This window comes from Antrostomus carolinensis, unplaced genomic scaffold (genome assembly GCF_000700745.2).
Source record: "Antrostomus carolinensis isolate BGI_N321 unplaced genomic scaffold, ASM70074v2 scaffold10295, whole genome shotgun sequence".
NCBI lineage: Eukaryota > Metazoa > Chordata > Aves > Caprimulgiformes > Caprimulgidae > Antrostomus > Antrostomus carolinensis.
Window position 1 is genome coordinate 1 of NW_010318410.1, and position 11,667 is coordinate 11,667.

The 11,667-nt window shown below is 41.8% G+C and overlaps 1 protein-coding gene across 1 annotated transcript; it reads left to right on the forward strand.

The window, feature by feature from the left end:
- Positions 1-5,255: 5,255 nt before the first annotated feature.
- On the forward strand, positions 5,256-11,192 carry LOC104525671 (elongation of very long chain fatty acids protein 4-like). The gene is given in 8 exon segments (XM_029085175.1): positions 5,256-5,313; positions 5,807-5,820; positions 6,213-6,320; positions 7,215-7,271; positions 8,580-8,661; positions 8,664-8,693; positions 9,495-9,622; positions 11,022-11,192. Coding segments are annotated over 8 exon segments (648 nt in total).
- Positions 11,193-11,667: the final 475 nt, after the last annotated feature.

Here is an 11,667-nt window from a genome sequence, read left to right on the forward strand (position 1 = left end):
CCCCAACATTCTGTGATTCTGTGTGATTATTGAAGCCTTTCTCCAGCTCCAGGACCATCCATGCCAGATGAAGCTGGTCAAGAAAGTGCCACCTGAGATGTATGCTGCAAACTGGTGGTGTACATCATCCCTTGGACTTCATCCCTGGTCAGGTGGCATAAGTTTCATGTATAAGTTACAAGGAATTTTAAATATCTGCATATAAAACACTGCATATGAATATCTGCATGCGTAAAACACCTGATAAGTTTGATTCAGTTAAATTGTATATGATGTGAATTTGATGACATTCAAGTTTTCCAAGGGCCAGGCAAGTTTTAGAAGGTATCTAGTCACCTTAGATCTTCAAATGTGTGCTGGTAGGTAAGGTTGTGGTGCCTTAACTGGTTAGACTTTGACTCAGCTTGAAATAAAAATTTTTATTTGGTGTTCTGTTGATTTCAGCAGGCTGGTGATATCACTTGAAGGTGTGTTCATCTGTAGAAGAGATCTTGTGTGTTTTCACTATCACCCCATGCAGCCCTGCAGTTTAGAAGGTGATAAAAGAAAGTCACTTGGCTTGATTGGTAAACTTAGTCAATTTTTTCCAGGCAGATTTGCTGTTGCTTATTGGTGTGATATGAACGGGCTTATACCTTTGTAACACTGTGTAAATTAACATAAATGAGATATTGGATCTGAGACTTTCCTGCCCTATAGGACTTGGCCTGGATTCAGTGGATAACTGAAATAATAACATACTAATGATTTAAAGATTGGAAAACTAAAAGATGTCTTAAATTTGATGTAAGAGCTTGATTAATAGCAAGAAGCAGTTCTCATTTTTCGAGCAATTTTATCTATATTAAAATAAATTTCTTAAGTGGTAAGTGATTTTGATCTAAAAGAGAGTTAGTTAAATTTTTCATAGGCATAAAGAACATTGCTACAAGAGGTGAAATTAGAACCCATTACGTTTTGGACTTTACATGTATACCACAGTCTATCTCCTTCATATGAAGTGTAGGGGTAGGAAAAGCAAAACACACAGGCCTGTCGGATCCGATAACCCTCTGCTGTGGTGTGGAGAGCATCACCGTGACGTAGCCTGGATATCCAGATGAAGCTGGCCCACTGCTCCTTGTTTTTCCTAAGTATTGAAACAGATCTGTTTTGTTAATTTGTGCTTGTAGTACAGCTTTGCTTGGAAGGAACAGCAATCAGAGGACCAAATAACAAAACCTGTGTTGTCTGGAAGCTCCCAGAATTGTATTCGTTATTGGTAATGATTTTGTGGCAAACACTCATTTTATATGCCAGGTTTTAAAATAGTTAGAATATGCAATCTTTTAAATCTTTGATTGACTTCTCTGAGCTGTCACATGCAGTACACAACTGAGTTGCTTATTACTATGACTGTAATACATGTTCCTGCAATACCCCTTTTTTTTTTTGACAAGTTATTGAATGAAAAACACAATTCACTTTGGTATTCAGAGCTCCTCTAATATTATTTCAGTGAAGGAGCTATGTTTTTTTATTTCTATTGAGTTTTTGCTGAAACTGAATGCTCCAACAGCTTTTGTATGTGTTCCCCATGGAGCTATATCCATCAAAGGACACCCATTCTTGGAATGTAAAAGTACCATGTTACTGATGTCACCTCTGCCAGTTGTGCTAGTGAACATCAGCAGTACCACTGAGAATACTTCAGGAACAGGGCAGGTTTTAAAAAATAAAATATGCTTCATGGTATTTCTTTTAAATCTCATTTTACATGAACAATAAACTTCTTTGCCCCAAATGAAATGTGTTTGTGAAAATTCACTTCAGCTGAATTTTTTTCACCCGGGTAAAAAAGTTTCATGGAAAAGTTTGTGTCTGTAATTCTGAGTCTTATACATCAAAACAAATAGCTCGACAAAGATTACTTAAAGTTACTAGATAGGAGTAACAAAATATAGTCCCATCTACACATAACAGACAGATAGAAAGGGGCTGGTCTGATTTATTGATTCACAGAGATAAATCACTGAACATTTTTAAGCACTTGGGCATCAAAGCTTTAGGAATGAAACCTGTTGGCTAAGGAGCAATTAAAAACTTTGAGAAAGGACCTTTAAAGGAAGCTCTGCAAAAAATGGTATGTAAAATTCACTGTCTCCTTGAACCCTAATCAACAATAACCTGGATCAACTGGAAAAAAACCAAAACAATATGATACCAAAGGCCAGTTAAACCTTCTCCTAAACTGGGTTGCCCTTCTGACTCCCCTGCTCCCAAAACACAAAGCCTACACCCTAAATTACCTTCTCCAAAAGCATCTGTTTAATATCTTCCATAATTTCTACAAGTCATGGAAACACAGTAGTTGTCCAGCAGCATTAACAACTGATGTGTTTCAATGCAAAACTACCACTACATGGTATGTCTAATTATCCTGCTTTCAAAAGGTGTTTTGCCCTCCAGAAGTGCTTGTGAAATGTCTGGCACAGACACCATGCAGTGGTATAAGGTATGTTGCTCTCTTTGTTTCAGAGTTCTGCTAATAAACTGTGCCAACAGGGAAAATAAGAGGGCATATGTGCACCCTAGGTGCACGGACACCTCAGGTGACTAAGCAGAACCCCACCACTTGGCTTTGCGAGGTCCCTTCCAATCCCTAACATTCTGTGATTCTTGTGGGAAGGGGCCAGGGTGCTGGTTCTGCATTGGTACCTCCACATGGGGCTGAATCACATGGACTGCAATTACTCACTTGAGCCACTGCCTACTCAGGCTCTCTGTGTTTTCCCTTGATATGGTTGCTGGAGATCACAGAGGGGGAAACTTGGTATCACTGTCAAACTCCTCAACATTTTTTCATATATCTTTAAAAAAAGTCAATGTCACTCCCCCAGGGACAGAGGCTGGATATGAGGGGGTGAGTCCAGCTGAGTTTGCTCTGCCTTCCCTGAGTGAATGGGTTGGCGGGTGTTCCTATTGTTCTCTGCTCCCTCATTTTGTGGTTTAGACTTACTCTGAGCACACAAAAGGCTTGTTGACAGTCCCTTGTGATGGGCTGAAGGAGTGCTCCAAACAGACTGTTTTTCAGGGTATTGTCCAGGCATGATTCCTTATGTTTTACTATTTGACAAGCTGTCATGACATGTCCTGAAGAAACCTGCAGAAGAAATGCTGGCTTGGTTCCCACTTGGCCAGGTTCCCAAGCGTGACACTAAAGGTCAGTGGTTTACTCCTGTGAAATCCCTAGTCCTCTTCCACATTCATTTCTTTCTCTTTCCAGTCCCCTAATCTGATAAATCATATGGGGAGAGGCAAGAAAGGGAGGGGGAGGAGTATGTGATGTAACATCTGCTCCAGCAAAGGTACAAGACAACACTATGGTGCCTGCAGCTCACAGTGATTTTATGGTGGGTGCCGCTGGGAGACCCTGAACTGCACTTAAGAGCCATGAAGATCCACCACATCTGTGTGAAACCCGGCAGGTGATGTACTCACTTCACTTGCAAAGAAGAAAGGTGAGCAGGGCATCTGCTTAATGCTCTTGGAGCTTCTTGTTTTGCCGCCTGCTGTGTGCACCCAGAGCGTGAGGAGCAGCGACTGTATACAAAGGACACCCGTGAAGAAAGGGAGGTGCGAAGCCAGTGCATTGCCGGGGTAAGTCTGCTCCTGCTTCCTGTGTTTTCCCATTCATTTCAGGCTGAGGGTTTGAGGGAAGCAAAGGAAGTGGAGTGAGCTGGAATGTGTATGTATTGTTTGAGGACATGTAACTGTTTGAGATCTGCTGGATTGACTATGAGCCAGCTGATAATCGCTGGCTAATCTCTTGCTGGCTAATCTCTCTGCTGGCAGATTCTGCCTGGATTACAAGGGTGTGTGTCTCTGTGTCAGGATGCCTATGAGATGTGCTTGTGCTGAGGTTCTCGGGGTGTGTGTCAGAGAAACACACCAAAAAGGGGTTTGACTGCAACGATCAGCTGCAGGAGAGAAATGTGTGCAGGTATGCTTCCATCACCAGCACCGTGTTGTGTGTGCAGTTGCTTGTCAGGCTGTGAGGTCTGCAGACAGGGAGGTGTAGGTATAGCAAGTTTGTTGCTCGTTAGGTTTCACCAGAGTAAATCTGTGTACAACTGGGATACAGCAAAGCCTTGTTAATTTTAACAGGTTTTATCCAGGTGTGCAAAGTCAAAAGTTGGTAAACAGTGCCAGGCACACTCTATGCATTTGTAATTCCAGCAGAACTATGTGGTCTGGGTATTAAGAAACTGTTTGGATTCGTAAAGTTCCTTAAAACACATTTATACTAATATAAGAGGCCTTATATTAGGCTACAATTTTCCCTACTGTGTAATGCACAAGCTACTGTGCTGCAAGGACCCAGCAGCACAGGAGAGCAGGGGACAGGTCCAAAGGAGGTGTGGGTACTTTTATACTTAGCAGCCTATGAGAAGGCAAAGGAGAAAATGTGCTTTTTTCAGAATCAGGAGGAGATAGAACTGTGAGGAAGCTGTGTATTTGCTCATGGAGAGAACTAGGGCAGGTAACACAAGCTGTTGAAAGTAACTGCAGTGAAGTGTTTTCCAGGTGAACTTCCAAATGTCATTGAAAAGGTCTCCCTGCTAAAGGCAAAAAGGGAACAGGAGGAGCATCATATTGTATATGAGTATTCTACATTAAGATACTATATTATGGAATACGTACAAGATGAAGCAAGACAAACTTAATGTATAAAGTGGGCTTCAGAAAGCCAAATAACCAAAATAGCTCAGTTAACATCTCTGGGGTTGCAGCAGTACTGAATTAATCCCAGACTGACTGCTAGCATAGTGAATATCCAAGAATGCCTGCAGAAGGATGCAGTTATGCCACCTGGTATGTGTGTCTTTGTGTGAATGTTGTGCTTACACCACTTCAGAAAAAAATCAGGTGATTGATTTCCCAACATGGTACACAGAGATCCTGGCTCTCGTATTTTACATGTAGTTACTCAGAGGATTTCTAGAGGTGAAACTTCAACAAAATATCAAAATCTGGAAATAGAAGTTAAATAGCTAATCATTACAGGGGGTTCTCTTCTTTCCTTTTTTAAACATGACTCTAATCGTGGTACAAAATTTCAATTTTTACAGAGAGCAAACCATTTTCTTTTCATTAGCTGTAGTCCTGAGCCTTTGTCTAAGGAACCTCCTTATTCAAGACTCAGTCAAGGCTAGGATAAATGGGGTTAATCTGGTCCTGGGGATGCTAATTTTAATTTCTTTCCAGAAGTTGTGATGGCTTCAACTTGGCAGAAAACTCAGGAATTCTACAACTGGGTCCTTGAAAGTGAAGGTAGGTGGAGATGCTGTCTTGAATAGGAATTTCCACATAACTAGCATGATCATGAAGAAAAAACTTCGAAGGAACATGATCCTTATTAAAGCCCACATTTTTTCTGCTAAGCAGATTTTCACTTTTTCTTGTCCATAATCACAAACTTGTCTTGAAATATATCTCAGGGACATTCTGGCTGGATCACAGTAAGGACTGAAGGGATGGGGGATTTTCCTTGCCCATAGTAGGAAACTCTCAGCAACTTTCTGTTCAATGTACAATGGGCTCTGACAGGATGATAAGCAAGATGTGCTTAGGATTGCCTGTTAGGTCTGGAATGGTAAAGAAACTGAATTTTTGAAAATGCATGTTCATGTGTCATGGGAAAGCTTAGTATATGAAAGAGTTAATATTTGGGGGTTTAAATTCCTTGTGATGCGACTAAAACCTGTCATCAAATTAAATATTGACAGAAACCACTGCTCAGTGTTTGAGATTTGATATTTTGCAGTTAGGAGACTTCAGGTCTTCAATAGCTAGATGTTCTGCAGGTCTAGTTTGGTTCCACAGGACTCTGTTGGATACCTAGATGTTAGGAAAAGCCACAAATTGGCATGAACGTAGAAGAGCAGGCCTGCATGGTAGCTTTGACAGGAGAAGGACATGGGGCATAGTGCTCAGACTGTAAATGTTTCAGGACTTCAATTTCAGAAGAGAGTCTAAATTGGGATTCAGGATTTATGATGGACTGTTAAATCCAGAAGTGGAATATCAAAGAACTCTTGACACAGTCCATTTGCTCAACTGTAGAAATTAGATGGATTTTCTGTCAGTGAGTACTACATTGAGACCGTATTACCTCAGCATTAATATGCATGTCTCTTTGGAAGAGATGCTGGACATTAAACAGAAAATAGATCTCTATTGCTTTTCTTTTGTTTCAGTTTCCAGTAATTTCAATCTTGGATGACTACAGCTACCTGTGCCAGCCAGTGGATGACAGCAGAAGTGAACTAAGAATGAGGGTACAGTTCTACACAAAGCTTGCCTTAGGCCCTGCTCCTCTCATGGATATGCAGATTGTTTTGCTCATAAATAGCAATTTGCATGCCTAAGAAGGCTTTTACTCCAGTTTGTTGCTTGTAAATCTATTTCACTAAATTGTCTGCTTCAACAGTTGCACTTTGCTTTATTTCTCTATAAATTAATCATCTCAGTCAACATAGCCATCTAAGTTGCCTCACTGGAGGGAGGGTGATCCTACCATCTGAAGGCAGATGTCTAATATAGATATTTCAAATTACCTCTGAAATATGTGACTCTTTCCATTATTATATAAGGATTCTGGATGATCACTATCAACAAGAAACCCAATTTTTATATCCTCAGCTTTGCATGACATAATTCTTACTCAACATTTCTTTTAGTAGATGGATTTGGCTAAAACTATTCCTTTTCTGGTCATCACAGAGGGAGTTGGGTCCCACCAGCTTCAGCTTTCCAGAATGCTGCCTGAGTTATTCTGTTTGAATTCAGAGCCATTATGCTTTGCTTCCAGATATAGCCAAGCTTTGAAAAGATGCAAGCATGGATTTAATCTTTTCGGCTGTTCAGATAGCTATTGCCATCAGGCTAGAAACCGTTTCTGAGCAGCTCACCCTTGCCTGGTCAAAGAACAATCAAGTTAGCAAAGCAATCATCTGACTAGCCAAAGCAACCCTGAATGCTTTTCCTCCACCCATATCAACAAAACAAACAAAAAATGCAACAACCACAAAAACCTCCCTTAGTTTCCCCCTTTGCTGTCGATCCCAAGTGGGCAGGGTTCATACAGGACATAGTTGAAAATCTCAGGCAGTGAGTGAGGCTAAGCAGTGATTTTGCTTTGAGATCTAACAGCGTTTCCTTGTGCTGCCCAGCAGATGGCAAGAGTGTGTTGGTGGTTCTTCTCCAAAGTCATTGAGCTGCTTGATACGGTAAGGAGGGCTCGGCTGGGCTCCAGAGCAAGACTGGTGCTGTAAATAAATCGCTCCCTTGTCAGAAAGGGGCAGGGTGCCAAAAGCTAATGTCCTCGGTTGATCCTGTATTGATTTGGTTGATGCTTTTCAGTAAATGCTGTTTTCATGCGTTCTGCTCTGCCTGTTTGTGGGAATAAGGCTGTCACTGTTAAAGAGGAGGGCTCAGCTTCAACGTGCTGGTTTTTCACAGAGTTTGACTTGCAAGAGTACAGCACCATCACGGTATATCATACTGATAGGCTTTCTCAGAAGCTCTTTTCCAGAACAAGAGAATCTCTGCTGTCCCATTTGCTGGTCTCTGTCCCTGCAGCTGCACGCGTTCACCCCCCAGCACCCCTCCTGCGAGTGGGCATTCCCTCCTAACCACAGTGCTAGGGGAGAGAAACTTCAACTGTGGCTATTGCCAGATGGTCCCCCAAAATCTTAACTACCAGTTGATTAAGGCTGCCAGACAGGATCTGCCATTGCCCGTCTGGCTGACTAACAGCGGTTAGTCAGATAATAAAGAAACTGCAAATGTACAAGTATGTGTCTTGGTATTTTTGCTGCCACAGATTATCCCAAAGTTGTGGGTTAAAGGTTTGTGTCCCATGTGAAACTGAAAGTTCACCTGGAGACAGTACTATTTTATGTAGTACAGCCTCCAGGTCTCCTCCTATATTATAAATAGCTGCCTGAACTAACAAGGGAATCCCATCTCTCTGCTTGGTCAGCTTGAGTAAGCTGTATCCTCGCCTAAGACTTTACAGTCTGGTGCTCTTTGGAGGATAAGTTGACAACACACTGTCTGAAAAGTGAATCAGCACGTGGAGCCCTCCTAGGCCTGTTGCCAGTGCACTGAACAATTTTCTCCCCGTTTTTATCAGCAACAAAAGCAGCTTTTTGACTCTGCCGAGTCTTTGAAAAGCAGATTCACTTTCTGTGCATGCGTGTGTGCATGTGCATGCTGAAATGCAGTCACCTGACACATATTCATCTGCCAAAATAATTCTCATTACTAATGCAAATTCCAGAAGAGTTTGGGCATTCAGCACAGTACTTTTTCTGTGGATCACTCTCTGGTACCAGTAAACATCTAACCTGTGTCCTGCAAAAAAACAGATTAGATGGAAGCTCAGGCAGACTCGGATGTGTCCTCTTTGGATCTTGGGGAAAAATGGGTTTGGGAGATTCAGAGTCATAAATAAGTATTCTTACCGCTTCTAGTGTAAAATCTTTTGTCTAAACACATCATCTCAAGATTTTCCTTTGTCTGGTTTCTTCCAGGTTTTCTTTATTCTGCGCAAGAAACAAGAACAGGTGACATTTCTGCACATGTACCGTCATGGCACTATGCTGTTCAGCTCATGGTCGGGGTGAAATATGTGCCTGGAGGACAAGGTATGCTTCCGCGGACACCTCGTGTTTCAGTTTTTCTTGTGCTGTGGAGATAGCATAAACAGTGCAGATGGGCTGACTGGCAGGTAGAAAGTTCACCTATTTCCAAAGGTGTGAAAAACATGTGTGTTTCAGTTGATACCATCTGCTCAACTCTTTGGGCTATTTAGACTGCTATATCCACTGCCTCACCCAGAAAGAGAATGTGTCAGTCATTCCTTGTCCAAAGAGAAACAATAATATCCTATACAAGGTCTATGTGTGTCTCCACACAGACCAGCATTTCCTCAGTCCCCATTCAGCTGGACCTGGTGCAGCAGCCCAGGTTCTGGCTCTACATTTCCTGCTCTGACTGTGTCCAGCCTAGTCATCACTCCCTTTCTGGTCTGTATCCAGACTACTTCTCCTTTTTGAGAAAAAGAAAGAAAGAGAAGCATCTGAGTACTAGGCCACTATAGGTAGACCATTCACAAGATGCTGGAGTATTTTTCTGGGGGAAGCCATGTTGGCTACCCCCATGCCATGGCCTTGACATCAGAATGGTATGAAATGCTTAGGTCAGAAGATCAAGAATTCTCTCCTCTGCCTTTGAGGCTCTTTCTCAGTCTCTGAACACTAGATACAGGATGGATATATGCTGAAAGAAGGGAGAATATGATATGCTTCCTAGGTGGAGTCTGGATTGAAGCTTCATGTATAGGGGTGATATGACATATTTTGAAAGCATTATCACAGCAGCTGTGAGCTCATCATAGTCTTGAATGGTTTTAATTTCTTGTTCATTCTGACTTCTTTACCCTTCAGCCTTCTTTATTTGGATGCTAAACTCCTTTGTACACATCTTCATGTATGGCTATTATGCCCTGACCAGCCTGGGACCACAGATGCACCGTTACCTGTGGTGGAAGCATTACCTAACCATCATACAGCTGGTAATTAATTCCATGTGTTCATCTCTGCATTTCTGTGTCTTGGGTGTGATGGTCCCTGCTGTCCATCTCTGCCCCCTCACTGGATCAAGTCTTGCTGTTTGCCGCTCACGGGAGTCACCATGTCCTTAGGTGTCCTAATGTATCACTATGAGGGGTGAACTGATTGGTGACCTGCTCTGAATGGTACTCTCACTAAACTAGCAAGAGGCCTTCAGTGACCATATCAGCTAGTAAGTCTCCACCTTTGTAATGGGAAGGAGAGGGGAAAATTTAAAATTAGACTTCTTTTTTTTTTTTCTTTTTTTTCTGTTTTATATGGCAGCCTTTTTCCCTCTGGACCCCTGAAAACCCAGCTTGATTTTGAGAGGTGTGGGGTAGTAACCTGGGAAAATTTTGGATTCTCAGTAGGGCAGGAGACTGGGCAGCCTTCATCCTGTTTCTTCAAAAAGGAGGAGTATGTCTAACTGCAGGTGAACAGAGATGAATTAAAGAAAAATATATAATTTTTACTCTTTCTATAGATAATTCCTTTAGATTTTCTTTCCCTCATCTCTGAAGAGGTGAAAAGTCCTGACAACCCTGTGGTTTTTCAAAGATTCCACATAAAAGCAATGTTCCAGACAAGGACAATGATTATAGTTAGGCATGTGGGAGAGTTAATTCCACACAAAGAGAAGTTATGCAAGCAAAAATTATGCAGTTACTGGAGAAAAGAAGGAAGAGCTGGGGTAGATGTAAAATAGTGGTGCACTGAAGGCTGGTCCAGAATTCTTATTTATCTTGAATGGTGAAAACAGAACAAGAAATAATTGCATTAAATGAAAATATATGTGTAATGCAAAATATAGCACAGGAAATCAGGTTTTATTTAACCTACTTTCAGTAGGTAGAACTCATTGCTTTAGAGTATGGAGACTGGTGACTTAGCAAAATATAAAAAGAAGGATTCATGTTTAAATGAATAAAAGTAGCATCTGTAGTTCTTCTCTGTAAGCTAAAATACAAATCAAAATCATTATGGGTACAATAATCTGATTGCCACTGGGGAAGAGAAGGATTCTCCCACCTTTAGTTTCCATATTCCAAGATCTCAGTTACTGGCTGGTGGCAGAGAAGTGACACAAGGGCAGTGGGAGAGGCTGGATTCCAAACCTGCTCCTTACAGCCGTGGGCAAACCGCAATTTTTGGTGGACACATGACACCCTTTTATGTTGGGAAAACACTGTCAGGCTTGAAAGACAAGTTTTTTGGGGATGTCAGGAGGCAAGCAGGTGGTACTCTGGGCTGAGGACACTGCTAGTATGTTGTGATACTCTTTATGATAGACCAAACAGTCAGCTGGGGTACGTCTCATGTAGGATCCTTAATCTGGCTGCTTCTGTTTTCTCCCTCTTCCAGTGCCAGTTTGTAGCCAATGCTGGTCATTCTTCCTACAGCCTCTTCACAGAATGCCTGTTCCCTGATGTCTTCAACACTGCAGTTTTCCTCTACATTCTCAGCCTCATTGCTCTCTTCCTACACTTCTGCTATCAGACCTACACTAGAGGAAAGCAGGACAAGCTAACTTGAAAATCAAAGAGGAGAGTGAGCACAGTCTGATGTCCTTGCACATTCTCTGCTGCTTCTAATGTGACTGCATGAAGAAAATGTGTTTGGGGGGGAGGTGTGTAAGGCTATTGTGTGCAGACTCATGGTTGCCTTCAAATATGTCAAGTTAGGAAGCAAAAAGGAATGACATAAACTCAGGGATTAAGGTATTGAGGGACAAACTTAATTGATTGTGATGCAAAGTCAAGCCAAGTAGTCATCAACATAGAAGTCTTTGAAATTAGCACCAGAAGATCTTCTCCTTCCCTTCCATCTGTTAACTCAGTTCGCAAGGTCTAACATCCAACCATGACTCCTCAGCTCATTTCACAGGCTATACAGGGTTTCTTAGCATTCATAAATCTATATCAGCTTGCTGTTCTAGATCAGGTAAGGTGCTTTAACTTTATATTAGCATAAGCATGATGGAAACTGGACATTATGTTGTCCAACCAGA